Raw genomic sequence first — 26,943 nt, forward strand, 5'->3', positions numbered from 1 at the left:
GTCCATGGGTCGCAAAGCAGGCTTATATCTTCCTCAGCTCGCGCGGTGTCAGGTGACATCGTGAGGGGTGGAAGAGTGTTGCCAAGCCGCCGCTGAAGCTTGAGGTTCGAGGCTTGGCCGAGACGTGATTGACGAGAGCGACAAAGATGTGGGATGTGCAGTTGCTGCCTAAGGCCGGTGCAGGACGGCCGACCAAATTCACGCTTCAGCCGCACCAACTCTGCCAACAGTCACAAGGGAAGAAGTCCCCTTGTGAACTTGGTTGACCTAACCTCCCGTGTCCTACAGGTTTCAAATCACAAATCTACTTTCAGGGCTCGGTTTTACGATTCAGCTTATCTTCGGTTCCTGCTTACAGTACTTCGGGGCAATTGTATGACACAATGCTACCTTCTCTCTTCACGCCCTGGTAGTGGATACCCCTGAGCTTGCTCGACTGGCGACGCGATCCAGCACCCACCATCACAACCTCATCCTCACATTTCACAGCGCCCCCTCTCTGATCTCATATCATCCCTCACAAGTATTAATCTACCTCAACTTCTTCGCCCCCTCCAGCTCCCTCACCTTCCTCACGGCCTGTGCTGTAGCCCGCGCACTACTCACCAGCAGCAACAGCGGAATGACGATCCAGAACGCATTCAGGAAGATGAAGTACCCCCAGAAATATGCCCCCTCGGGTCGGCAAAACACCCGCGCCTTGACGAAATGCTCGTACGCGCAGGTCGCATAGTACAGCACGTCGCCGTACAGCTGGCCCATGCTGACGGCGGCCTGCAAGGGGTGCCGGAGCGGGTGGTCCACGGTGATCATGTACGCGATGACGAAGGACAAGGGGCCCCAGAAGACCGCGGTGACGGCCTCCATGGGGATCACGAACGTGTCCTGGGTCAGGTAGCGCGAGTCCGAGAGCGAGTACTCTTTCCACGCCTGGCCCAGGAGCGTGCGCGAGGAGGCGATGGTTGCAGAGTGGTAGACGACGTAGCCTGTTTGCCGTTTGTGAGTTATCTGTGTTTTATGACCGCCTGGGTAAAAGTGCCAGAGTAGATTGGGGGGGAACCGGTCCCCTGTCTTCATGGCCGGAACACTCATGTTTTTGAACCAAAAAACTTGCAAAAATGAGGGTAACAGGACAAGAGGGAAGAAAACAAAAAGACCACATACCTTCCATGCCAATGTGAATGAATCCACACAGAACAAACCACATCGCCGTCGCGACCTCCAAGTTGCTTATGCCACCACCACTAGTCCCCTTGGCTCCTGGCCGCGCCACGCCGAACCGCCGCACGAGATACATGGTCGACCCCAGGATCAGCGTGCACCCGACGACGAAATACGCCAGGATCTCAATGGTGGCCATCTCATTCGCCAGGTACCCCGGGATCGCGACCCCGAGGGGGTGGTACGGGTGCAGTGGCTCTACCACAGCAGCGGCGGCAGCGGCTGTGGCGTCTGCCAGGGACTGCGAGATCTTTTGCGTGCCCATGTTTTTGTATGTATATTGATCCGTGTCTTATTGTGCCGTTTGGATGTTGAGGGCGCTTGAAATCAAGAAAAGAAAAGGGGCGAGCCAGAGCAGAGGTTGTATGCTTGACTAGGGTCCGTGGTGAAAGCACCTGCTGCTGGCCGTTGTCAAATGAATGTGGGGGAAGCGAGACAGAGACAGAGAGTTAAGTACAGTCAAGTCACTTGACTCTCAACAAGAGCCGCTCAACGCTGACAACCGAGGATACAGAGTGCTTTATACCAACACAGCCTGTGGACACCGAATCGTATGGTCTCTGATTCCTCTTGGATCGTACGTCAAAGCCTTGTTGCCGTGTAACCCTGAGAAGGAAATGACCGTACAGAACACAGGCCCCTGGCGGGTGCCGAGCGCACCGGGTTCCGAGCCCCGAGTGTGGCTATGAGAGACCCCTGGAAAACGGCAACGTCCAGCGCATTTAGGTCCGCGACCCGCCTCCCGAGACCCCAGTTTCGACGGCAACGTCAATCAGACGACCCGGCATTGCAAGATCCGGCGCGCGCTAGCGGATCCAATGGTCAGCGCGTCAACGCTGGGCAAACGTGGCCCACCGAGCTGCAGTGTACTACAACAGCAGGCGAGGTACAACAAGGCTGCCAATTCACGCAGTTGTCGCTGAGTCTGGAGATTTGAGCAGACATGATGATCCCGTGCTATAGTCAAATGCTATGCAAGCTGTATCAAGGGGCATCCTCATGTCGACTCTGCCTTCCTACCATCTTGGTCTCTGGTGGGCCGAGATAGCTCGCACTCAGCCCGCCCCGCGTGTCGAGCGCAATCTTCTCAAGATACACCTCTGGCGAGTTTGTTTTCCACCGCAGTGTGTGTTTCCCGCCAGAGAGTCTTCCAAACCGCACCTCGGGTTTCCATACGTGATCTGCCACGTGCTCGGCCCATCCCGGCGGCGTATCCCCTGGTTTGTCCGGCGTGCCGAGCACTCGTTGCCAGTTGGCATCCGCTTGCTGTCCGTCAATCGTCATTGAAAATTCCATCATCAGCGTCGGGTCCGTGTCCAGCGCGCCGTTGATGTACGCCCGAGCCCAGACCTCGGTGTCGTAATACAGGTAGAAGTCATACTCGACCCATGCCTCCCGCGCAGCGGCACGTTCCGCACGCGCACCTTTGTAAGGACGTAACGCGATGGAGCCTGATTCAGAGCGTGTGCCGAGGTACGGGATCTGCTCGAAGGACACAGTGCCCTCAGACTTCCTCTGGAAGTGTGGTCCCTCGATGGATATGAAGCTCTGCGACTCGGGGAAGCCGACAAAGTCGTCTGGTACGCGGAAGTTCATAATCGGCATCAGGATCTGGTCGAAGAAGGGATGCGTGTCAAACTCGATTCCCACATAGACCCATTGGTCGAGCCCAGGCGGGACAGAGTCCCAGTCCACGGTGAAATTGAGCCGCTGCTCTAGCATAGACTTGGTCAGCTGGCCAGACGCCGGGGTTACTGTGAGCCAGTCTGGCTTGCTAGAGATGTTCCATGTGATTGGAATACGATGATCCCCGCGATGGAAAAGATCAACATGCCATACGCCCTTGCCTTGAGGGTCCATGACAGAGAGAATAGGGCGAAAGTCCCAGTCCATCGGTCCGGATGGAATAGCTGAGGGCAGATTCCGCCCTTGTTTGTACGCACTCAACGAGGATTCTGCATAGATGCCCAGGTTTCCAAAGTTGTAGCTCGCGTTCTCTCGCATCTGGACATACCATAGTCCGGCTACGGCGTTCCTGGTTGGCTCCCACCAGTCGTCAGGGGTCGTCTGACTGTAGTATGGATCAAAATGTGGTTGTGAGAGCATGCCACTCCATTTGCCATCGAGCATGGTGTCATATTTCTCGAGCAAGTCGTAATCCCGCTCGAAGGCATCGAGCGCCTGCTGAGCGACAGCATTGGCAGTATTCCGCCGTTCCCAGCCAATCTGCTGGTTAATCCCGACATTGACGACAGTCTCGTGGTAGGCACGGCCGGCCTCGATAGGGTACTCGACGTGGTGCCAGAACGCTGCTCGCCTGTTCTCCGGTAACGTCCTGGCCACAGCTTGTACACGATCGCTGAGTTGCTTCCACTCTCGCAGTACCCGCTCGCTCTCAAAATAGTGGATGACCGAGTAGGTCGTCGCTACTGTCGACTCGTATTTTCGCCTTCCAATAAGGTGACTGTGCCACATCATGATGGAGGCAATTTCCGTGCCGTTCTGGACATCGAACTCGCGCACGGCAAACGCTTCAAGGTATTTGGGTAGTGTCTCGAAGCTGAGACTATCCATGTTCCAGGACATCTCCATGATGAGACTGAAGGGCAGCTCGACAGGTTTGATGTCGCCAACATTTGTGACCCACACGCGATCAGCACCTCTTTCATATGCCTGCCATAGCTCCTTGTAAATCTTGGCCTAGATCGTGCACTATGAGTCAGTCTTGCACAAATGCGTAGAACTAAAGAGTTCAGCTTACCAGATTATTCGTGTTCTGCCACTTGTATGACTTTGGGATGCCCGTATACTGGAGATGGTAGTACATCTAAGTCAAGGCCATCAGTAAATCTGTCATTCCCGGCGTTGTGCTGAACGTCCACTTACGCCTATGCCGCCTGTGCGGTTGGCTTCTAGATCAATGGGCAGCCGCTGAATATTGCCCCAGTTGTCGTCGGTAAACATCAGCGTTACGTCGTCTGGAGGCACCAACCCAGCAGCATAGTACGTCATGACTTCTTTGTAGATTGTCCACATTTCTGTTGCTCAGTTAGTGGGGACACAGGAAGTGCTCGACAGCGGCGCACAGAGACTCACGAGGAATGGCAGTGGGACTGCCGTGGTAGTCTGCGATGAGCTGTCTCTGCACCCGAAACACATCTGTAAGCAGCTCGATCGGATTGTCGCCCTCTATAGGACCGTCCGAGGCGCTGCGCATGCCGAGGGTGAAATATGACTCATTTTTACCCGCTCGCCGCACGCCTTCCCGCATGAAGTCAACGACGTTCGCGTTGTTCTTGGCCCAGTCCCAGGGCCCATAGCGGCTGGCGTCCCACTCGTTCGTGGCCCGCTGCATCGGCTCATGGTGGCTGGTGGATATGACGATGCCATAGTCATTGGCAAGCTCCATGTTGCCGGGGTCATCGGTGAAGAAGACATTGCCTGGTTTTGGTACCCACGACTTCCAGGAGGCCGGCCACATGAAGTTGCCCTTCAACCTGACAAGCATGTCAAAGACATGCCGGTAAAACTCGGTGTCAAGCGGCTGGTGAGCTTTGCCATGGACCTTGGACCACCATCTGACGCGGTCCAGAATTGTCAATGTTTTGTCCAAAAGAATAATAGGCAGTGAAACTCATACCCTGTGAGGCCCGGTGCCTCATCATTGATGAAAAGCCCGCGATACTTTACACTCGGTTCCCCAAAGACGACACTCTTGTTGACCGCGTATATTTCGTCATGCTGCTTGGCTGGTACATCTGCCCACCAGTGAAACCTGCAACAGGCCCCTTTAGCTGAGTGGCTCGCGAAGCTTGTTGAAAAGGCCGAACTTACGGAGACTGCCCGCATTGCTCAGAGAGCGTGTAAATGCCAAACATGACAGCCCGCTTGTCACTGCCAGCAATGACTAAAGCATGGGTGACCCCCGAGATCGGCTGCTCGACGACAATGGTCTTGAAGCTCTCCCATTTCCCCTGGATTTCCGAGACGTCAAGTTTGCCATCGTTGACAAGGTGGCGGATCAGCTCCGAGTCGACAGTTCCCGCCAGAATTGCGGTGGTAGAAGCTTTCTTCGGAGGTGTCAACACGACTTCGTTCACGGGCCGGAAGACTGGCAACACAGTGGTGTTACCACCGTAAGGAGTGAGGTCGAACTTGTTCCCCGTTATGGCGGCAAGATCTTCGGCCAAGCTGCGGGCGGCTATCTCAACCCCAATTGGATCGTCGGCGGCATAATAGATGGTGGCATTGTGGACCGGGACAGCGCCTGGTGACGGCTTGAAGGCCACAATATTTTCCTCCAGCAGAGCTCGCGTGGTGCTGGCGAAGGCGGAGAAGGCAATGATGGCGGCAGAGAGCATTGTGTCGAAGTTTCTGGAGGCCACGCTGGTTGTGTCGAGAGGTAGATGCTCAGACTGGGACCATCATAGTCTGAAATAGCCTGCCGAGCCAGCACGAGTTGAGACGGATATGTCTATGTGTGACACTGCATGTAGAGACAGTCATGAGGCTCGGCTGTTGTGACTCGTGGCAGGGGCGCGCGTGACAGACTGTGGTGCGGCCAATGCACATCCTGGATCGCGGCTCCTCCATCCGAAACCGCGATGATGGCGATCGATGACCGACCCTGGACACCTTGGCAGTGATGTGGAGAACCCTGGAGGCGTACGAGCTCTGTTCAGTGAGTCCAGGAGCGGTGCCCTATAATGCTGCAGAGGCTGTGGTTGAGAGCGTCCGAGAAGGGCGAGACTGCCATCGTCTGGTCTCACTCGTTGGCCTCCGATGCAACGTTTGTCCTGATCACGTTCACTGTCTGGCCGTGCGGGGAGCGTTGGTGATGGCTGCAGTTGGTAAGCAGGGACGCTTCTGCCCACACCTTGTGCGCATACAGATGCCAGTCTTGCTCACAAAAGACAATGCTACTCTCTGTCAAAGATCCCATGACGATAACAGCCGCACGGGACACCGATTGTGTATGCCAGTGTCTCGAAGCCAACGTTGGCAAAGTATCTGGAGGTTCAAGACTCATCGAACAGCAGCTGGGTCGCTGCTCCGCGGTGGCAAGGATGCACCATCCCCAGCACCCCACCCCACCTCGCTGCACTGACTCCGCACCACCAAGATGCACTGCACATTGTGCGCTCACGCGAACCACTCACAGACTCCAATCACGACAGACACCATACACAAGAGCTCGCGAACCTGATGCTGGGCACGCTCCTCACAGCTTCCCAGCCCGGAATCCTCAGGAAGCTTTTGCCTTGATATTGGCTTCATGTTCAAGAGTTGGACCATATACAGCTCAACGAACAGCCCCCGGCGGCACTTCCAAACAGCTGAACAGCTATGGCAGGTCGCCTAACGAAGAAGCCTGCCAGCCGACATATGCATTCACCCTCATATGACGATACCTGACCCGGATTGATTCTTTTTACTCGGATACTACCTTGAATGCCCGACTTGCGACCAAAGAAAGGTCATTCGGAAGGTTAATACACCACCCCCTTGTCGTCACGATGGCCACCCAAACACGCCCCATCCCTCCGCTCTACACAGTCTACATCCTGCGCTCAACAGTTCGGCACTCGTCGCTCTATATCGGCTCCACGCCCAACCCTCCGCGTCGGCTCAAGCAGCACAATGGCGAGGCCAAGGGCGGCGCGGCGCGCACGTCGCGGGCGTCCCTTCGACCATGGGAGATGGTCGGGCTGGTCTCCGGGTTTCCAGGGCTCGTGGCGGCGCTCAAGTTTGAGTGAGTATGGACCCCTTCCGATGCAAAAACGTGCCACCCAAGCACGCCCGAGGCCAATCCATTGACTGACATGTCCGCTCGCATCAGATGGGCGCTAAACAACCCGCACCTCTCGCTACACATCCCCTCGAGCTCGCGCATCACCATCGCCACGCAGCGGAAGCGCAGTGGCCACCTCAAGCGTCCCCGGCACAGCCTCACCTCGATCCTGTCAAATGCCCACCTGCTCCTGCGCGTGCCCAGCTTTGCCCGCTGGCCGCTCACGGTGCACTTCTTCGCGAAGGATGTGCACGCCGCGTGGGGCAGGTGGTGCAAGACGGCCAACGAGCCGCTGCGCGCAACCGTGTCGGTCTTGACCGACTTTGAGCCTGCGGCTGGGGTAGAAGCGGTCTCCGCAGCGACATTGAAGGACGCGACTGCGACTACGACTGCGACCACGATTACGAGTTCCGATGACGAAGACAGCACGACAAGAACAACGACAACGGCGGATGCAGCAGATACACCAGCATGGGGAATTCACGCTCTCCCGCTAGACTACAACTCCATGAAAGATTACGTGGCCAAGACAAATTCGCTCTTCACCTTTGAGAACGAAGGGCCCTGTGTGCTCTGCAAGGAGACTCTGCCGCCAGGAGAAGGGCTGTATGCTGTGTGTCCAAACCAGAGTTGCCACGCGGCGGGCCACGTGTCGTGCTGGAGCGGGCATATGCTCAAGGAGCGCGGCGAGGATGTCGAGCATATACTTCCCGTGGTTGGACACTGTCCGCAATGCGGTGGTGAAGCGCGCTGGGTGGACATGATGAAAGAGCTGACCCTGCGGGTGAGGGGGCCCAAAGATGTTGAGAAGTTGCTCAAGAAGCCGCGCGTGGCTAGGAAGAGGAAGGAAGTGCCAGCTTCGCCGTGACACAGGTGATAACCCTGCTTCATGGAAATATAAACTGTCTTCTCGAGATTGCAGAACGTGTCACAACCCAGACTCATTTTCCTGAGCTTATGCAGCCGCTTCACCAGCACCATTACGATAGGGGGTTCCCTTTCCCGTGCCCTGTAAGCAGCAGGGTTCGTCACGGGTTACTGTGCTTTGCTTGACGCTGCCGCATTAAGATGGCAGATGGCAGAATGATATTCAATGCTGCCCTGTGCTGGGGCCAGGGCCAGGGCCATATTGTGAAAGCCTATATAGCAGCTGACAGGAGACAGGCTGGCTGGCCGGGTACTGAAACAACAGAAATAAAATGATATCGATGCCAGGTGTGCAAGGATCTGGCTGGCCGGGGACCTGACGCAGAGCCAATCGCAATGGGTTGAAGTCGGGAAAAAAACGGGGGCAGCCAAACTTAACTCCGCCGACGACCTGCCCACCCTGCGCAGGAACATAATTTCACGCTACGGGCAACAACACGTTGGCTTGCAGCAAAGCGAGGCGAGGTGATGCAACACGTTTTTGACCACGAGCAGAAAACGGCATCCAAGAGAGTTGATGTCGAAGGGTCCAGACAGGACTCTTGTGATTCAGAGGCGAGCTGATGCCGTGCTTCCCAGGGCCGTGGCCGCATTACATGTCGCCGCAGGTGCCGAGCGACAGGGTTCGGTTGTAGGCTGTCCTATTTTCCATGTGTCACCGGCTCCCAGGCAGAAAATGGGGCCGAATGCTCAGCCAGCAATAGTGTGCCATCCCATGCACATAATCCCGTTTCCGGAACCAAACCCTCACGAAGTGTGGCATGACAGCCAGTGGTAGCGACAGAGAATCGTATGATAGACATGCCTGCCTCTTTTTCTTCTCCATTCTGTCCTTGGGTTATTTTCGGCTTCTGCGTGAAGGCGTTGCCAACTGGAAACTCAGACGCGGCTCAAAATGAGGGATGAAAACCTGACGTCGAGCGCTGACCTGGAGCCTCAGACATTGCCGCTCCCTTGCTTGGTACCTGAAGAGGTTTGCGCAGCGCACCGCTACCAACGGGTTTTGCCCACGGCCTCCCATGACTCGCAATCTTTTTTTGTGCACTTGGGACGGGCGTGCGCGCGTACGCTATTTAGGTTAAGTTGGCAAGCAGTGCCCACATCTATTTGTCGATCGGTTCTCCTTTAAAGCTTACCGATCGGTTGTCTTTGCGCCCGCGTCGTGTGATCGCAGAGGATTGGTGGGGTAGGGATTTTATGGCGGTGCCTCACGTACGCCAGGGGACACCAGACGAGCGCCACGATGATGTTGCGAAAGCCGCGGAAAGGGACAAGCGGCATTGCCTGTGATGGAGCAGGACAGGTTGCTGCATGTTGATGCATGCGCCACACATGGCTCTCGTCATGCAGAAGTAAGGACACGGCCAGGTGCGGCATGATCCTGGCTGGATAGTGCGAGAGGGCAGACCAAAGGGGCCTAGAAGGTCAGCTATTCCGCTCCGGTCCTCGGCAGTGCAGCGGTAGGGATTCCGTCTGAGAGGATGACATATGGGCCGAATTGAGAGCGCGACGAGCAGAATTGTGGTTGGTGGTGCTGGTCCACGACCGTGGACGACGATGTCGGTCGACCGGGATGGATGGATGGGAAAAAGCACACACATCCATGGATGGACGCATCGAAGAGTGTGGTGCGGTGGCCTGCTCGCGCTAGACGCAGCCGAAGAAAGCTGGGCTGATCCCTGCGCATTCTGGATGGGGAGCGCCCCCACTTTTGTGCGGCCCACGACTTCCTAGTTGGCCTGGGCAGGGCCCGAGTGACCTGGGCCCCGGCGCGCAGTCCAGCGCACGCGGCGGTACCTCGAAACGCCCGCCCGCCACGGACTGCCTGCCGACCCCGTCGTCGCTCCTGCCCTCCACCTCTCGTGCTTTTGCGCCAGCCAGCCAGCCCTCCCGTCCCGGCCCCCGTCGGTCCAGCCTGCCTTTTCTCCCCGTCCAATATCACACGCACATCTTCTTCTTACATGCGCTCTCGCCGTGCTTCTCGCCCGCCCATATACCACCCCGTCCACCCTCCCAGCAATCCGCCGCACGCTGCCAGAGCACACCAGCTCCGAGGCCAACACACGGCGTCATCCCCGCCATACCGAACCGACACAGCCGGTCCCGTCTCGTCGCATCGATCCACTCGCTCAGGCTAGCACACCAACCTGCAGTACTTGCGAAACCCGGCTTCTGTGGCTGCTGAGATATCCTCACGCAGCAACGGCCGTGATCCAGCCAGGCTTCTAATCAGCCCTCGTCTACGATAGTAGTCCTCTGAGGCTCGAATTTCATGTCTGGATTCTGGGGTGCGCGCCGCATACCCGCGCCGTTGTTCACGTGGTAGGCAAATCGAGTGGACACCCGTGTTGAATGCACAAGACCAACCCGAGTTGAATTGCCAGATCACCGTCAGAGTCTCTCCACTGAGACCGGGATCGTACGGGAAGTCTGCACAGCAATCGACACGATACCAGCTTGCATCAACGCTGCATCAGCTACTACCATGCCATCACGACATACGCTTGATGCAAACACACGATAGAATTCAATACTGCCACAACAAGAGTCGCCAGCGCCTGGCCTTGTGAGACAACCACCGGCCCTTGTGTTCGTCAAGCCGACCGCAATGCACAGCACAAATGGCAGCGCGCGAGGGTCGCCTGCCGTCGGGGCGTCAAGCAGTGCCAAGTCGAAAACTGCAACGACATCTAACAATCAGCATGTTCCCTTGAGCTCCATGCGCAGCACGCCGCTCGACCTGCGATCTGTCGAGCGGAGAGGTCAGCCAACAGCAGGCAGAGAGATCATCAAGCGCAACAGACCGTACGGCTTACAGGAAGCCCCCACGTATCAGCCTACTGAAGAGGAATGGAAAGACCCGTTCGAGTACATCCGAAAGATCACCCCCGAGGCGCAAGAGTTTGGAATATGCAAAATCATCCCTCCTGATAGCTGGAACCCCGATTTCGCCATTGATACTGAAAAGTTTCACTTCCGGACCAGAAAACAGGAGCTCAACTCATGCGAGGGCAGCACACGAGCCAATCTGAGTTACCTGGATGCTTTGGCAAAGTTTCACAAACAGCTCGGCACGAATCTAAACCGTCTGCCATATGTGGACAAGAAACCGCTCGACCTGTATCGGCTGAAAAAGGCCGTCGAGTCCAGAGGTGGCTTCGAGAAGGTCTGCAAGACCAAAAAATGGGCCGAAATTGGTAGAGATTTGGGCTACAGTGGGAAGATCATGTCTTCCCTGTCGACGTCACTGAAAAACTCCTATGACCGTTGGCTCAACCCATACGAAAACTACCTTCGCCAAGCGAAACCTGGAGTCTACCAGCAGCTTGAGCAGGAATACGGCGGCCCCTTGACCCCGAGCCCAGCACCGAGCCCAATCAAACGGTCGGCAGTCAACACGCCCTCGAGCCTGAGAGCCGACTCGCCTGCTCTTCGACAGGCTACTGATAATCTACAAGCTGGTTTGAATGGCACGCTGAAGCAGGAGAGCTCTGATCGCGATGTCGCAATGACCGATACACCACCCGCGCCTAGTGGTTTCACTGCAATCAACACTTCTGGCTTCACAAGCGTCAATAGACCCACGTCGACACCTACTTCACAACCGCCCACCTCTGCGCCCAATCGGTCTGGTAGTCCCTTGCCTGCCCCCAACAGAGATACGCCAGAGCAACGCTCGTCGGGCTTGGCCTCGGCCAGCATTCTCAAACGCCAGCTCAGCACAGAAGGCTCGGAGTCCTCGAAACGAGAAGCTCCCCCGACGGAAAAGGAAAGTGCTGAGGCTGGCAGCCGTCGAAGCAAGCGGCTCAAGCAAGAGAACGTACCTACCGTCGCTGGCTCGCATATGTCCATGCTACGGCCAAATGCGCCACGTACGCATCGCGACGACTCATACATCCCTGGCGAGAAGTGTGAGACTTGCGGTAAAGGCCAGGAGGCAGGCTATCTTGCTGTTTGCGAGTCATGCGACCACTGCTACCACGGCGGCTGCCTCGACCCTCCTCTGAAGGCCAAGCCAGAGAATGAGTGGAATTGTCCCCGATGTCTGGTCGGAGATGGTCAGTTTGGGTTTGAGGACGGAGGGCTATACTCCTTGAAGCAGTTTCAGGAGAAAGCGGCCGACTTCAAGCAGGGCTATTTTGAGAACCGGATGCCTTTTGATCCAGTTCTCAATTGCCCACGCCCAGTCACCGAGGACGACGTTGAACGAGAGTTTTGGAAGCTCGTCACAAATATTGAGGAGACTCATGAAGTCGAGTATGGTGCCGATATCCACTGCACCACGCACGGCTCTGGATTTCCGACTGCAGAGAGGAACCCACGCAACCCCTACTCGACCGACCCTTGGAACCTGAACATTCTGCCCTTGCATCCGGAGAGTCTCTTCAGACACATCAAAACCGACATATCAGGGATGACTGTCCCATGGGTGTATGTCGGTATGATCTTCTCCACTTTCTGTTGGCATAATGAAGACCACTACGCGTACTCGGCCAATTATCAGCATTTCGGAGCCACAAAGACTTGGTACGGCATTCCTGGAGCTGATGCAGAGAAGTTCGAGAACGCCATGAGGGAGGCCGTCCCGGAATTGTTTGAGACGCAGCCCGATCTGCTCTTCCAACTCGTCACGCTCTTAACGCCTGAGCATCTCAAGAAAGCTGGTGTTCGGGTCTTCGCCCTTGACCAACGCGCCGGTCAATTTGTTATCACCTTTCCCCAGGCCTACCATGCTGGGTTCAACCACGGATTCAACTTCAATGAAGCTGTCAACTTCGCCCCAAGCGACTGGGAACCTTGGGGTCTTGCGGGCGTGGAACGTCTGCAGCAGTTCCGACGACAATCATGCTTCTCACACGACGAATTGCTATGGACAGCGGCAGAGGGCGCCACCAGCGGACTGACTATTCAAACAGCGAAGTGGCTCGCGCCCGCGCTCGAGAAGATTTTCAATCGCGAGAAGGAGCAGCGGCAAGCCTTGATGGCCAGACATGTTGCGGAGACGTGCGACCACTCCCACGATGCTCCAGCCACGGACGACTCCAGTCCAAAGTGCCCATTGACCTTTGAAATCTCTGACCAAGATGTCCCTGAAGAAGAGTACGGATGCTCATTCTGCAAGTCTTATGCTTATCTATCGAGGTTCAAGTGCCTTCAGTCGGGCAAGGTTCTGTGTCTCGCGCACGCCGGGCAGCATCCTTGCTGCGATTTGCCAGAAGCCAAACGTTTTGCGGGCGACCAACACGTTCTCATCTACCGCAAGACAAGAGATGACCTCGAGGAGACCTATCAGAGGGTGGTTGAGAAGGCGCAAGCGCCGGAGCTCTGGGAGGATAAATACGAGAAGTTGTTGGAGGAGGAAGCGACGCCTACTCTTAAGGCGTTGCGCACCCTGCTCAATGAGGGTGAACGCATCCCGTACGACCTCCCCTCTCTGCCAACGCTCAAGGAATTCGTTGATCGCTGTAACGAATGGGTCGAAGAGGCGACTAATTATACGGTGCGCAAACAGCAAAACCGCCGTAAGAACGACAAGGTCTGGCAAAGCGGGCTGCGAAAGTCCATTGGCAGCGCGGCACAAGAGCAGAAAGAACGCGAAATTCGGAATGTCGATAATATCGACCGCCTGATTGAGGAGGCCGACCGGATAGGATTCGACTGCCCCGAGATCCAGCAATTGCAAGAGCGGGCTGCTGCCATCAAGAGCTTTCAGAAGAATGCGGCACATGTTCTGGAGCACTCTCTGATCCAGAATGAGGAAGGCATTGAGGAGCTGATGGAGGAAGGTCGCTCTTTCAACGTCGACATCCCCGAAATGGAGAAGCTTGGTCGGCTTCTCGAGCAGATGCGGTGGACCTCAAAGGCCCGCGCTAGTCGGCCACTCCTCCTGACACTGAACGATGTGCGCGAGCTTCTCGATGAAGGCAAACGTCTCGACATGCCTCCCTACAATGACCACATGAAGTGGTACAACGAAAAGTTCCAAGCAGGTCAGGCATGGGAGGCAAAGGCCAAGGAGCTGATTCATGCCGAAACCGTCCACTACCCTCAGCTGGAAGCCCTATCACATCAGGTGCAGGGCAATGGTCTGCCTGTCTCGCCCGACACGCTGACGGCGGTCGACCAAATCCTGCACAAGCAACGAGAAGCCCACAAGCAGATCCTTGATCTCACCGATCGGTCCAAGCTTGCTGATTATACCAAGAGGCCAAAGTACACCGAAGTGGCTGAGGTCATGAAGAAGCTCGAAGACCTCAACTCCAAGCCTACTGGGACCCTCGACCTGGAAAAAGAACAGAAGCGCCATGAGGACTGGATGCGGAAAGGCAAAAAGCTCTTTGGAAAGACGAATGCACCCCTGCATATCTTGAAGTCGCACATGGACTACGTCCTGGATCGCAATCTTGACTGCTTCGATATTGTTAGTGACAAGCCCCGACTACCAGCCGAACCGGCGTCTAGAGCCGCAAGCGAGGAGGGCGAGCCCCAAAAGACTCATCGGACGTGGGATGATCCATCTTTCCGAGAAGTCTTTTGTATCTGCCGCCGGATCGAGGCCGGCATGATGATTGAGTGTGAGCTTTGCCACGAGTGGTACCACGGAAAGTGTCTCAAGATTGCCCGCGGGAAGCTGAAGGAAGACGAGAAATATACTTGTCCAATCTGCGACTGGCGGATCAAGATTCCCCGGGACGCGGCGCGGCCGAAGCTGGAGGATCTGATGGCCTGGCAGGACGAGATTGCTACTCTGCCTTTCCAGCCTGAGGAGGAAGAGACATTGCGCAAGATCATTGACAATGCTCAGGACTTCCGCAATCATATTGCTGGATTCTGCAACCCTGTCCTGGGGACCGCATCGGAAGCCGACACGCAGCGTTTCTACCTTCGCAAGATCGAGGGAGCCGAGATTCTACTGTCTTACGAAACAAACTTTTTTCGTCAGGAGCTACACAAGTGGAGTCCAGTTGCACCGGAACCTCCCCCGGTCCTCGAGGTGTCGAAGAGCACACGCAAGCCCCGGCCGACCAAGTTGCAGCGTATGCTTGCGCAGTATGGTGTTGAAGACCCGGAGGACTTGCCAGAAAATTTGAAGAGCAAGGCTAATAGCCTCAAGCGCAAGGCTCTCAATGCCGAAGCCGCCGCAGCTGCCGCTGCGCAACCTTCCCCAAATGGGGCCTTTGGACCTTCATCGGGTAGCCCATCGACACCTTCGTACGATGGACGCAATACCTTCATGTCCCGCAATCCTCATTCAGCTCCCGGCACAATCCATAAACTCCCCCACCGCGAGTCTGACGCTTCATCTGTCGGGCGGCCAGGATCGTCCTTACGCCGAGAAAGTATGGACAATCCTGGTGGTGGTTCTCTGCATCCTGGATTCCTCTCCCCGGGCGGCGCAAATGGTCCTAGCCCACGACTTGTGGCTCCTGACTCTGCGTTATCCCTGGAGGACAGACTTCTGCGGGGCCAAGATGACGGGTCTAGCTTGCCCAGTGAAGCGGAGAAGGAGCGAGCTTTAGAGATTCTCGGTAGCACGGAAGAAGGCCGAAAGCGAGCAGAAGAAATCTTCGGCCGTGATGTCTGGGACAAGAACCGGAAAGGAACATTCGGACGGGGTGCATCTACTGAGCAAACGCAGGAAGACGACAAGAACGTCGACATCATGTTCAACGATCTGATCAACGGAGACGACGACGACAGGCGCGAGCGCGACCGTGTCGTGACAGCAGACAGTTTGGAGGCCGAGCGGAATGCCATGGACATGGAGGACTCGGATTAGGGGCCTGTCGTGCAATGGTTGCGAACCATGTCTTGAACCGACGATACGGCAGAAGTGGAAGTTGTGGGGCAGATGCAGTGGGTAAGGATTTGCTTCTTTGCTGGACAATGCTTTCATCTTTATCAAGGCATTGCGCGGTGCTGGGAGGTTTTTTGGTGTCTTGTTGCGTTTCCCGGGATAGTCCAAGCATCATTGTCATTGGGAGTCACGAGATATTCCCCTACGGTGCTTGTGTAGTTATTCTTCGAGTTGTAAGATGTACAAATATCATTCAATCCATCTAGAGCCATGTTTCGTGGTGTGCTCTTGGTCAGGTTGGCTTTCTCTATCGCGTAACAGCCACGAAGAAACGGCGAGCCAATGCATGCCTTGTGTGCATTTCCTACCTTTTCTATCGCACTTGGCTATACGTTCGACCGCACAAAATCAGAGCCTTCACAGCTTTGGTTCTGTTGATGCTTATAGAGTACTTTGCTTGGATGAAGTCCAACTGGAGTATTTGGCAATCGAGTCGATTGAATGGCTCCACGCAGCTGTGGTTACGTGTCACGTAGGGAAGGGTGTTAGCAAGCGCCCAGGCAATCAGTCATGACCCCTGGCATTGCGAATCATCGGCAACAAGAGCGCCAGTCAGTATGCAGCGTCCATTTACATGTTAAGGCCGTCGCGGTTCCAGGATCCTGATGATGATGTGCTGAAAGGGGGATCGTCTGCCGTATTTCGCGATCCCCGATCCCAGTGCCCCGGCTATGGTGCCCTTGCACGTTGCAAAGACGGTGTGCATCAATCAACACGCGCGCGCGCGCGTGTGCGTGTGTGTGCGTGTGTGTGTCACTGGTGGTACTTTGGACTTTTGGTATCAATCTGGTTTGTGACGGCGCTGTTCGGACGGATGCTGGTCAGTATCTCATGTGCCTGACTCTCTTGTGCGTGCCGGGGGAAGGGCGGCGGCGGCGGGGAAAAGGTGCCAGACTTACTGCTTAGATGACAGGCCCATTTCCTCCACATTCCCATTTTTGTTCTTTTGGCAAGCTGCCCCTGAATATTTAGACTCCATGCGCGCGTCGGCGGCGCACTGCTGCCTGCTTGGATAGAAGATAATTTCAAAAGACCGGGTGTCGCTTGAATCAAGAGATGAGATCGGCGACGTTCATGGGCATTTCGTCGATCTGGGTGGAGTAGTACACTAGGGGTCGCCCGGGTCAGTCCTGATATAGAACAAAATAGGTTGTAAAGATGGAGACAGAGAGAGACTCACATTCGATATCACGCAGGATGCGCACGTCCTCGCTAGTAACAAAGTTGATGGCGACACCCTTGCGACCGAAACGTCCACTACGACCGATCCGGTGGATGTAGTTCTCACGGTTGCTGGGCAGGTCGTAGTTGATGACCAGGCTGACCTGCTGGACGTCGATGCCGCGGGCCCAGACGTCGGTCGAGATGAGCACGCGGCTGTTGCCCTGGCGGAAGTCCTGCATGATGCTGTCGCGCTCCTTCTGCGGCATGTCGCCGTGCATGCTGCTGACGGTGAAGTTGGCCTCGCGCATCTTGTCCGTCAGCCAGTCCACCTTTCTCCGCGTGTTGCAGAAGATGACGGCCTGTGTGATGGTGAGGGTGTCGTAGAGGTCGCACAACGTGTCGAACTTCCAGTCCTCCTTCTCGACGGCGATGAAGTACTGCTTGAGGCCCTCGAGGGTCAACTCGTCACGCTTGACCAGGATGCGCACGGGGTCGGTCATAAACTTGGTCGTCATGTCGAGGACGTCGTACGGCAGAGTGGCGGAGATGACGACGACCTGGGTCGCCGGCGGCAGGTAGCGGTACACGTCGTAGATCTGCTCGCGGAAACCCTGGTTGAGCAGCTCGTCGGCCTCGTCGAGGACGAGCATCTTGATGTGGCGCGTGCGGAGGTGACGCCGACGGATCATGTCGGCGACGCGGCCGGGCGTGCCCGACACGATGTGCTGGCCGTAGTCGAGCTTGCGGATATCCTCGCCGACGTTCGTGCCGCCGATGCAGGCGTGGCACTGGACGTTCATGTAGTCGCCGAGCGCCATGACGACGGACTGGATCTGGGTGGCGAGCTCGCGGGTGGGGGAGAGAACGAGAGCCTGGGTCTCGCGGATGGCCGTGTCGATGACCTGGAGCATGGAGATGGAGAACGTGGCCGTCTTGCCTGTGCCGGACTGGGCCTGGGCGATGGTGTCGCGGCCCTTGCAGATCTGGACAATGGCGCGGGACTGGACGGCCGAGGGCGACTCGTAGCCGTAGGCGTAGATGCCGCGGAGGAGATTCTCTGTCAGATTTGCGTTAGCAATCGCAGCAAGTACGGAATTGAGCAGCCGGTAGTTATCGTCTGGAGAACATACCCTTGAGCGACATGGCCTCGAATGTCGGGTGGACAGTAACCTCCTTGGAGGTCGAGAACTCCATTTTCTCGTCCGCGCGACGATCGATACCGCCGCCGTCAGCCATGATTGCGGTTGTAGATGGGGTATCCGAAGTCGGCTTAGCTGGGTTGGTGTGAAAAGATGGATGTGACAGTAACCAGGTGTTGTGCGATGCAGTGGTGGCACGATATATGATACCGAAGGCTGTGTCGCAGCTTCACGATTGCGGCGCAACGAGTCGCGACAAGGCTCGAAGGTGAAATTTCCGGGGATCGTCATTGGGGTAAGTGTGGCTGATGCCTCTGAGCTGATCCACTCTCTGTGGCGCTCGCGCTGCCCGTGTGGGGCCTTGCTATGGAGTACGGAGGCAAGGGTCCCGCGCGCGACGTCGGTACGTACCTCTCGCCAACAAGGCTGCGATGCGACCGGGTCAACTTATTTTCTGGCACTTCATCGAGCTCAGCCTCGCCGACCACATCATCTGGAGCACTCAACACGCACGCGCCCGAACCCCCACGACGACGTGTAGCAGGGCCAAGCTTCCCTTCTCGCCAACAGCTATAATCCACTTGTTCGGAATATTGAGGAATACAGCACCAGTCGACGACTCGCGCGCGTGACGGCGGACGATCATCCACCATGCTTCTCGAAGAGCAGCGCTTCCTCCACGAGGATCTCGAGCGCCTTGAGCAGGCGATTTCGGATCGTGTGGTCTCAGAACCAAGGAACCCCCGCGATCGGCTAGCTCGCGACCACGAAATCGCACGTTTCCTCGAAAGCATTTCCTCACAGTCGACAAAGCTCCTCGATATCTACAACGATGCCGACGCCTCCCGCTCCCGGGAAATCCAGCAAATCGGATCTGGTGATGCGATGGAGGAGTTCTACAAGCAGCTTGCCGAGATCAAGTCTCACCACGCGCAATACCCCGCCGAGCCGGTAGAGAACCTCGAGCGTGCATACAAGCCAAAGCGAGGAGTCGATGCGGAAGCTCAGGTTGCCATGATCGACGCCATGTTCACCGGTGAGGAAGCTTTCGGCCGCTTCTTCGACCTATATACGTGCCACGAGCTCTACCTCAACCTCCCCAACGCGAAGCGGTTAAGCTACATCCAATACCTGGACCTCTTCGACAACTTTGCGCCCGGCGCCGGCGGCATCAAGCGCTCCGACAAGCTCACAGACCAATACTTCCAGTACGTGGGCTCGCTCGCGTCAGATCTCGAGTCATTCATGCGACGGACGCGGCCACTGGAAAACGTGGACAAGCTGCTTGTCGATTTCGACGACGAGTTCGACACAGCGTGGGAGAAGGACGAGGTCTCAGAGTGGAAGAAGGAGGAGGCTAGCACAGTCAAATCAGCTGCGCAGGTAGCTTCCGGCGACGGGGTATGGTGTGATGCATGCCAGAAGGAGTTCAAGAATCAGAATGTATACGACGGCCACTTGTCAGGCAAGAAGCACAAGAGAGCGGTGGCCGAGAAGGAAGAGGGTGGACAGGCAAGCAATGGCGCCGAGGCCGGGGGTGCAACGGCTCTCAGATTGAAGGAGCGCGCGATCGCCGAGCGAGAACACCGAGTGAAGCGCCTCGCGAGCGCGATGAGCACAGAGCGCAGCGACACCCGCGTGAACGTCGAGCGCAAGCAAGGCATGACGGAGCGCGAGCGGCAACTCGAGCTGCAGAACCTCTTTGCCAACACAGTAACCCCGGCTGGAGGCGCGCAACACGACGGCGAAGAGGGCGACGACGATGACGACGATGACAAAGTCTACAACCCACTGAAGCTGCCGCTCGCTTGGGACGGCAAGCCTATCCCCTACTGGCTTTACAAGCTGCACGGTCTGGGCGTCGAGCATCCTTGCGAGATCTGCGGAAACTTTGTCTACATGGGTCGCCGGGCGTTTGACAAGCACTTCAACGAGGCCCGGCACATCTACGGTCTCAAGTGTCTGAACATCACCAACACGGCCTTATTCCGCGACATCACGAAGATCGACGAGGCGCAGCGGCTGTGGGCCAAGATCCAGGCTGAGAAGCGGAGGCACAACCCCGACGATGGCAGCATGGTGCAGATGGAGGACGCCGAGGGCAATGTCATGCCCGAGAAGGTGTACTATGATTTGCAGAAGCAGGGATTGTTGTAGAAAAGCATATATCTCCACGGAGAGCATCAGGCGATGCAAGCTGTACAAGTCTAGAAAGTCAAAGGAGCAGCGCATCATATCACGGCGATGAGTTGGGGCGTTTAGGGCGTTCAACAAAGCACTTTTTGGGTGGCTCTCACAAGACCTTTGTGGCCAGTTTCCGAGTGCCAAATATGCATTGAATAAACGCAAGTTCAGGAGCGTACAGTTGTATTCACTACTTTGGGTTGGCGAACCTATCAAGCCTATTCTGTGAATCAGAGTGGGCTTTGTTTTGCAGACGTAGCGTTCAAGCTCAGAGGTGTGAGAGCTTTGCCTGCCGCTTCTCAGTAACCCACCGCTGCCAATCTAGAGTGTGCGTTGTAGTCCTTGACCAGGCCGCACTATTGACCAAGCTGTCTCCCGCCGATAGCTTTCCACATTTCCTGGTATCCCCGGGCTCGACAGTGTTACTTGTTTGCCGCTTGGGGTTCGTTGCTGCTGTCCATCACATCTCCAACGCTCTCCAATATCTTTGTAGCCTCCTGCTCCAGCTTTGTGATGTCCTTCATGGCCTTGTCCATCGCGTTGCGCTCGGCAGTGAGCTTGTCTATGGCTGCGCGGTGGTCCTTGATGGCCTCGTCCTTCGCCTCGATGGCGCGCTTGAGTTCTGCGATGCTGTCCTGGCTGCTCAAGCGAGCGAGTTCTGCAAATGTGGCCGAATCATCGCGTTCTGAGTCTGGACCAAGCAGCCGGTTAGCGTGGCGAGTGCTGCGGACGAGTGGAAGCACGGATTGGTTGGAAGCCACGACTATGCCATCATCAGCCTTGCCAGCAGATCCCGTGCCTACATAGGCAAATGGTTCTGCCAGTTGCCGGTGATGGTTGTCGTTGATGGCAATATCAGTCATGCTGTAGGAGCCTCCTCTCAACGCTTCCATGTTGGATGACTCACGGTTGTCGAGCTGACCTGTGATGCGGTAGCCACCAACTCTGGGCCCTTGCACGTTACTTGTCATAGTGCCGGCCATCCAGAAATTATCATCGTTGAGTTCGTCGCCAAGACCATTATCAAGTTCGCAGACAATGAGCCCGTCTAGGTCGAATTCTTCAAGGCGCTGTCTTTTCCTCGCGTGAGCCATGACTCTGTGTAGGTTGAGTGTGACGAGGAGAGGATTGTCCTTAGTATCAGTTGTGTGTTCCGTGAGGCAGTCGTGACGGCGAGACTTGATACGGACCAGTAGAGGAAACAAAGGTTGGGTTGTCAATGACAAGTAAGAGCGGAAGACGCGGAAGTAGCTTCGACCTCAGGATCGCTTGGTCCGTCCTGTGCACTGGTGGTGGACAAGATCTGGTAGCCAATGACTCGACTGCTGAGTGTTGCGGGCGCAACTGTTCCGATAAGTACAAGAGTGGCATGCATGAACGAGATGGAAAGACCAGACACAGCCCCAGAAGGTCCAGGACTCCAGTGGCGGCATCTCACATTTGAGTCACGATACTTGCTCGACCTGCGTGACTCGACCTCCCTTGAGCTGTCACGTGCATGTACAGTCGACCATCACATTTTTCTCTATCAACTTTAGACAGACCCCATTACTTTCAAATTGCAAGCGCAGAGAACTCCTCTCCTGGTTACGTAGGTCTTCCCTAACTTTCGCTGATCCCACGTCGGTGTCGCCAATACTCGTTCTCGTTTCCGGTGTATCATGATGACTATGCCCCATGAATGTTGGAGCACAGCCTTGTGCCTAACCACAGCGCCCGCAATTGTCACATTGTTGGCGTGAAACCTGATGTGGTTTCCCAAACATACTTCCGCCCTTGAGGAGAATGGCTTCTCCTACTTTGTCGGTGACTGTTGGAGTAATCCGCACGTGCATCGATCCGATCCATCGACTGCAAGACTTCTGTCGCAAGGTTTTCCACCTCGCTAATCCTGTCTCTGATCGCCCTGAGATCGTCTCGTTCTTTTCGTAGCTGAGAGAGAATTTCCTCCTGCCTCGCAATCTCAGTGTCCGTCTCCCGCAAGGCTTGCTCCAGCTTCTCCAATCCCCCCAAGCCTGTGCGTAGAGCAAGCTGTGCAAGAGTTTCTGAGCAGCTGGGACGTGTTAAGCTGTCGCCCATGGAGGGCGAAGACGCTCGCGATGAAGCTGATGAGCAGCAGAGTGACAATAGTGATGAGCCAGGAGATGGTGGCGACAATGTAGACCACGGAGAAGCCGGTCGTGACGGCGGAAGACGTTGCAATGGGTCAAGAGAAGGGGACAAAGATGTCGAATCCGACGATGGTGCAACCGCCAGAGAAGGAGGCGGACCGCCGGAACCCCAAGAGGTTGCCGGGGTTGCTGATTGAGAGCCGCGGGATGACGAAATTGCAAAATGTACCAGCGAGTCTTCGCTCATTGTCTCTGAGTCCGAGCGAGCGCTCTCATCATCTCCTTGTTCGTGATTCTCAACTTGAATGTTCTCTTGGTGTTTGTTCTCAGAGCCGTGATCAATCAATGAAGCTTTGCTTGTGCTTGTGTTGTCGTACCTTGCGCGCTTAGGGCCAGGCGCGAGGTCAGGCTGAGGCGAGTCAGAGTTCCAGTCGTAAAGAGGGCGAGAGCGCTTCTGAGTCATGATTGTAGTTTGAGAGATTTCTTCAGCTGTTGCGTGCTGTCGAGATGCTGATCAAGTGGCAATAATCCACGTGTCCGTCTTGATTTTGTTCCAACCGTTGCGTGTTTACGCCTCCCTGGTGCTCAGCCAGAACTTGGGTGAAGATATGGTGAAAGTGATGCAAACGTATTCAGATCTTCAGGTACGCGTTGCATCCGTAGGTAAAGTCAGTGGCAAGCTCTCTCCTAGGTGCGCCTCAGGGATTCTGAGTAGGTCTTAGGTATGGTTCTGGTGGAAATAAGGTTTATCTTCTCGCTTTCGTATCTGACGACGATAAACCAGGTCTGAATAGGTCTAATACACAATTGAGAGTCGTTAATGTTTTAGGAACGTGGTTTCAATACTATCTTTGTATCTACTATCTCCCATGGGACAAGAGTTAGGTAGCCTCTCCGGAATATTTTGGTCTCTCGTGTCAATCTCCGGTAGACCCGTATTAGTCGAACAAATAGCTTGAATCGGATTCTTCGAACTTTGGCGCTCGAACAGAGACGTTCCCTTTGCGGGCATCTTTGAGCGCTTTCTCTACGGCCGCCTGGAATTTAGACAGATGTTCTTTGGCCGTCTTCAAAGACTCGCTTATCTTTTCAAGCTCGGCGACTCGAGCTCGAGCGGCTTCCAACTTTTCTGGGTTTGCCTGGATGTCCTTGCCGACTAATGCCAAGCTCTCTTTCACTTTGACGCGAGAGTCGTTGAGTAAGCTCGTTGCCTGCTTGAGAGAAGCCGGCTCAGTGTCCGGTGACATCGTAGTAAAACTCTGGTGATGGAAATCGTCTTTGTATTAAGCAGTGTCGTGCTGAAGCTGAGAAGTGCGGGTCTGTAGCATAAAGAGACGCTGCTGGATGTTGGTTCATTACTGTCGAAGTTGAGTTAGTACTGGAGTTATGAATCCACATTCTTGCTCGCTGTGTAGGGATGAACCACGATAATGAAATTGTCCATTGAAAGTTACCAAGCAGCGGTGCTCAGATATCCACGATTCAGTCTTGTGTCAACGAAGTTGCGCTCTCTTCGATGAGGCGGAAAGAAGAAGGAGTTTGCCTGAAGAAGCTTGAAGGATTGAGACTTATTGGGAATAGATCTAAGTTTTGTAAGTGTTGTCAGAAGTACTCGTGGGTGCTCCTAGCCATAGATGATACTCCAAATGCTGCCTGGCCATGAGGCGCTCCGCATCGTTTCCTTTTGGATTGTCATTCTTACTGTGCCCAAGACAGAAAGCTCTTTCTAAAAAAACCGTCCGTCAGTGGCATACCTTGGGCACCACCGCCATCTTGACACATTATCGCACGGCCGCAACAACTCATACTAATTGAACAAAGCGCAGCAACCACGCTCTGGCTATTATCTCCACATCATACAGAAATTGGAAGATGACTTTAGAGTAAATGTCCGCCAACAAAGTCACTGAACAACACGGAAGCCTCAAAGCTAGGCTCGTGCGCCGCAGCGGCTTGACACGCTTCACGATTGTCAAGGTCCGAGCGACAGGCCACTACCACGAGGAAGTACGGCGGATTCTATCTGGCGAGAACAAGACATCCAATCATAACAAGAGTCACGGGGCAGACGGCGAGGACACAACTCCAGAGAAGACAGCTCTCATCAGCCCATCACCCACGCACCAGACATCCAACAGCGATCAAGTTTACCCTCAGGTCAAAGCCATGGCGCCATCAACGGTGAAGCAGCCCAGCAACAACGGCCTCATGCCTGGCAACCCCCCACGGGGCACCACCAAAATCAACGTCAAAACCCCCAGCAAACAGACGCCACCGACATCACGCCCCGAGACCCCGGCCACCACCACCACCACCAATACTCCGAAAGAGCCCTCCGCCTCTTTGAACAATAATCCCAGCAGCGGCGGCGGCAGGATGATAGACCCCAACGACCAGCGCTTCAAGCCCGACGCCCGGATCAAACACCTGACGAGCCTGTACAAGCAAGAGCTCGACAACAACATCGCGTTGCGCAACCAGCTCGAGGTCTCACAGCGGTACATCAACGAGCTCGAGGCCAAAAGAAAGGTGCTTGAGAAGGAGGTCACCGAGCTGGCCAAGTATCGCGAGTCCATTGCGCAGATAAGGCGGAGCGTGTCTGGGCTTTGACTCATGTGCTTTCACACAACTCAAGGACTGGTTCAGAAGCGGTGCTCCTACGGTCTCGAATGCTGTTCCATGTGTGAAGGTAGCTTATACACACAAACTTATCAAATCTTGTACTTGGCCTGTGAAACTCAATCTGAATGCCCGAAGAGCCCAATGAATTGCATGCGCGTAAATATGAGCGTGCTCGCTCGCTATGTGCCCGAACCCGTAACTCCTTAAAATGCATCGTTATCATAATTGATGAGCAGTCCACAGATACCCTACCGCAAGAGCCGTCCTCGGAGTAGGGCTCATCCTCGCTGTCATCCCCTCCATCTACCAATCCGAACTCATGTCGTCGTCCTCTGAGCAGTCCGAACCAGCATACCAGCTAGCGCCAGGCACTTCACAATCCTCCATCTTGGCCTGTACTGCGGCGTCGTCCTCGGGTTTGTTGATCTCGGTATTCCCCTCGAACAAGCGGCCGGTGCCATCGTAGAAGTTGCCCTCATTCTCCTCACTACCCGGAAAGCGCCACTCGTCGATGAATTCGGCCCAGAAGACGCTCTCTCTGGCACGCTCGATGACATCCAGTTCCACGTTGGAGCAGTTGATTGGTGTCGACGGGCTTAAATCGCCTTCTGCGGCAGAGCAAGCAGTCTGTCGGCGGAGCCGCTCTTGCCGGACAAGATCAAGCACCCGACGGCTGCTCTTGCTTGTGTAGTCGGACATGAGCGTGAAGAACTCGTCGAGCGGCAGCTCGCCGGTGCGGACCATGGCGGAGATGGCATCGAGATTCTTGCGCATGGGGGAATGCTGGTAGTCTACCTTCTTGGCCCACTTGATGTACTCTTCCTCTCCGAATAGTTGGCTCAGCATGGGCTGCCAGAGGACCGAGACGTGCCCTGATGTGCCGATGTCGTCATTGTGGTCTCCACATTTGTCTCCCTGCACGAGATGGACCTGAAAGCCTGGGAGTGCTGTGTCGTTGGCCACGCGGCGGGTGGTGATAACGTGTGCGGCTGCCGGGCAGGCTGCAGGTAATGGTGTGGCCGGCTGTCGGAGCCGCTCTTGGCCGGCGGTGTACCACGACTGAGATATGTGCTGCCACCTTGTCGCCGCCAGCTCTGCGAGAGTGCACCCGTGCTCCGGAAGTGCGAGTCTGCCAACCTCCTCGCCGATAGGTTCTCTCTTGAAAATCGCCCGGGTGCGATCCTCCGACAGCCCCTGGTACTTCAAGACAAACTTGAGGTGGAAGGGTGCACTGCCCACAAGCTCACCGCTGTTGCCGGCGCTTTCGAGGGCAGCAGCAACCGCTGGGACATGCTTGAGTTGGAAATTGTAATCTCTGAAGATTATCTCGGTGTTTCTGAGGTGCCTGTCGCTGAAAGCAAGCTCTGTTGCGGCCTTGAAAGATGACGAGACCCGCCGGAAGTTGAGCCAGGCACGGGGGATGTACCGCGAGTCTGTGACAAAGCCAATGATGCGAATCCATAACTCAAGAGGCAGTGGTGGGCATTTGCTGGAAATCTCTTTCGATTTCATGTCCTTGGATTTTGCATCCTGGCCCGACTTTGCTACCGGTGCCATTGTACATGGTTCCATCTCGTCGTGGAAGGAGAGCGTGAAGGTGCTGAACGTGGAGCACAAGGAGCGGACGGCCTTGACGGCGCTCTTCCCTTCAGATTGCAGTTCAGATCCCAGATCGCGGGGCGAAGCTCACAAGAGCCTGAGGGAGGCCCCTTTTCCCACCGACTGTAAATACTCTGGATTGAGCAACGGCGGGCCAGGCCAAGGAGGCTAAGAGGGTTCTAAGTGCTGAGTGGCGTCCCCACATGGACTCCCGACGAGAATTGGCAGTTGGACCACAACACGGGCCGGCAGAGCCCGGTATCGACTTGGTGTTGCGAGCACAGAAAGAATGTAGCTGGAACTGACGTCCAGAAACCGAATCCTCCT

General features: G+C 55.7%; 9 protein-coding genes across 9 annotated transcripts; 4 read left to right on the top strand and 5 right to left on the bottom strand.

The window, feature by feature from the left end:
• Positions 1-531: 531 nt before the first annotated feature.
• Positions 532-1,486, bottom strand: B0I36DRAFT_362174 (3-beta-hydroxysteroid-Delta(8),Delta(7)-isomerase; the record flags this gene model as incomplete). The annotated part of the gene is made up of 2 exons (XM_046158609.1): positions 532-986; positions 1,165-1,486. The coding sequence occupies 2 exons, from the start codon at positions 1,484-1,486 to the stop codon at positions 532-534; spliced, it is 777 nt and encodes a 258-aa protein (XP_046014346.1).
• Positions 1,487-2,205: 719 nt separating this feature from the next.
• B0I36DRAFT_240799 (uncharacterized protein) lies at positions 2,206-5,582 on the bottom strand (the record flags this gene model as incomplete). The annotated part of the gene is made up of 6 exons (XM_046149792.1): positions 2,206-3,921; positions 3,983-4,048; positions 4,108-4,259; positions 4,318-4,799; positions 4,862-4,996; positions 5,056-5,582. The coding sequence occupies 6 exons, from the start codon at positions 5,580-5,582 to the stop codon at positions 2,206-2,208; spliced, it is 3,078 nt and encodes a 1,025-aa protein (XP_046014347.1).
• A 1,155-nt stretch (positions 5,583-6,737) lies between these two features.
• On the top strand, positions 6,738-7,880 carry B0I36DRAFT_362176 (uncharacterized protein; the record flags this gene model as incomplete). Its single annotated transcript, XM_046158610.1, has 2 exons — positions 6,738-6,973; positions 7,061-7,880. 2 exons carry the CDS (start codon positions 6,738-6,740, stop codon positions 7,878-7,880), a joined length of 1,056 nt encoding a protein of 351 aa, XP_046014348.1.
• Positions 7,881-10,547: 2,667 nt separating this feature from the next.
• Positions 10,548-15,719, top strand: B0I36DRAFT_348564 (PLU-1-like protein; the record flags this gene model as incomplete). The annotated part of the gene is made up of 1 exon (XM_046156704.1): positions 10,548-15,719. One exon carries the CDS (start codon positions 10,548-10,550, stop codon positions 15,717-15,719), a length of 5,172 nt encoding a protein of 1,723 aa, XP_046014349.1.
• A 1,127-nt stretch (positions 15,720-16,846) lies between these two features.
• Positions 16,847-18,197, bottom strand: B0I36DRAFT_241059 (DEAD/DEAH box helicase; the record flags this gene model as incomplete). Its single annotated transcript, XM_046149816.1, has 3 exons — positions 16,847-16,905; positions 16,978-18,018; positions 18,092-18,197. The coding sequence occupies 3 exons, from the start codon at positions 18,195-18,197 to the stop codon at positions 16,847-16,849; spliced, it is 1,206 nt and encodes a 401-aa protein (XP_046014350.1).
• A 371-nt stretch (positions 18,198-18,568) lies between these two features.
• Positions 18,569-20,685, top strand: B0I36DRAFT_321621 (uncharacterized protein). The gene has a single exon (XM_046153728.1). It carries the CDS (start codon positions 18,752-18,754, stop codon positions 20,255-20,257), a length of 1,506 nt encoding a protein of 501 aa, XP_046014351.1. The 5' UTR covers positions 18,569-18,751; the 3' UTR covers positions 20,258-20,685.
• A 21-nt stretch (positions 20,686-20,706) lies between these two features.
• B0I36DRAFT_383369 (uncharacterized protein) lies at positions 20,707-21,378 on the bottom strand (the record flags this gene model as incomplete). The annotated part of the gene is made up of 1 exon (XM_046160950.1): positions 20,707-21,378. The coding sequence occupies one exon, from the start codon at positions 21,376-21,378 to the stop codon at positions 20,707-20,709; it is 672 nt and encodes a 223-aa protein (XP_046014352.1).
• A 2,904-nt stretch (positions 21,379-24,282) lies between these two features.
• On the top strand, positions 24,283-25,005 carry B0I36DRAFT_362181 (uncharacterized protein; the record flags this gene model as incomplete). Its single annotated transcript, XM_046158611.1, has 1 exon — positions 24,283-25,005. One exon carries the CDS (start codon positions 24,283-24,285, stop codon positions 25,003-25,005), a length of 723 nt encoding a protein of 240 aa, XP_046014353.1.
• A 267-nt stretch (positions 25,006-25,272) lies between these two features.
• On the bottom strand, positions 25,273-26,943 carry B0I36DRAFT_110186 (uncharacterized protein). Its single transcript, XM_046147868.1, has one exon. It carries the CDS (start codon positions 26,587-26,589, stop codon positions 25,321-25,323), a length of 1,269 nt encoding a protein of 422 aa, XP_046014354.1. The 5' UTR covers positions 26,590-26,943; the 3' UTR covers positions 25,273-25,320.

The sequence above is a fragment of the Microdochium trichocladiopsis genome, assembly GCF_020744255.1.
Source record: "Microdochium trichocladiopsis strain MPI-CAGE-CH-0230 chromosome Unknown B0I36scaffold_4, whole genome shotgun sequence".
Taxonomy (NCBI): domain Eukaryota; kingdom Fungi; phylum Ascomycota; class Sordariomycetes; order Xylariales; family Microdochiaceae; genus Microdochium; species Microdochium trichocladiopsis.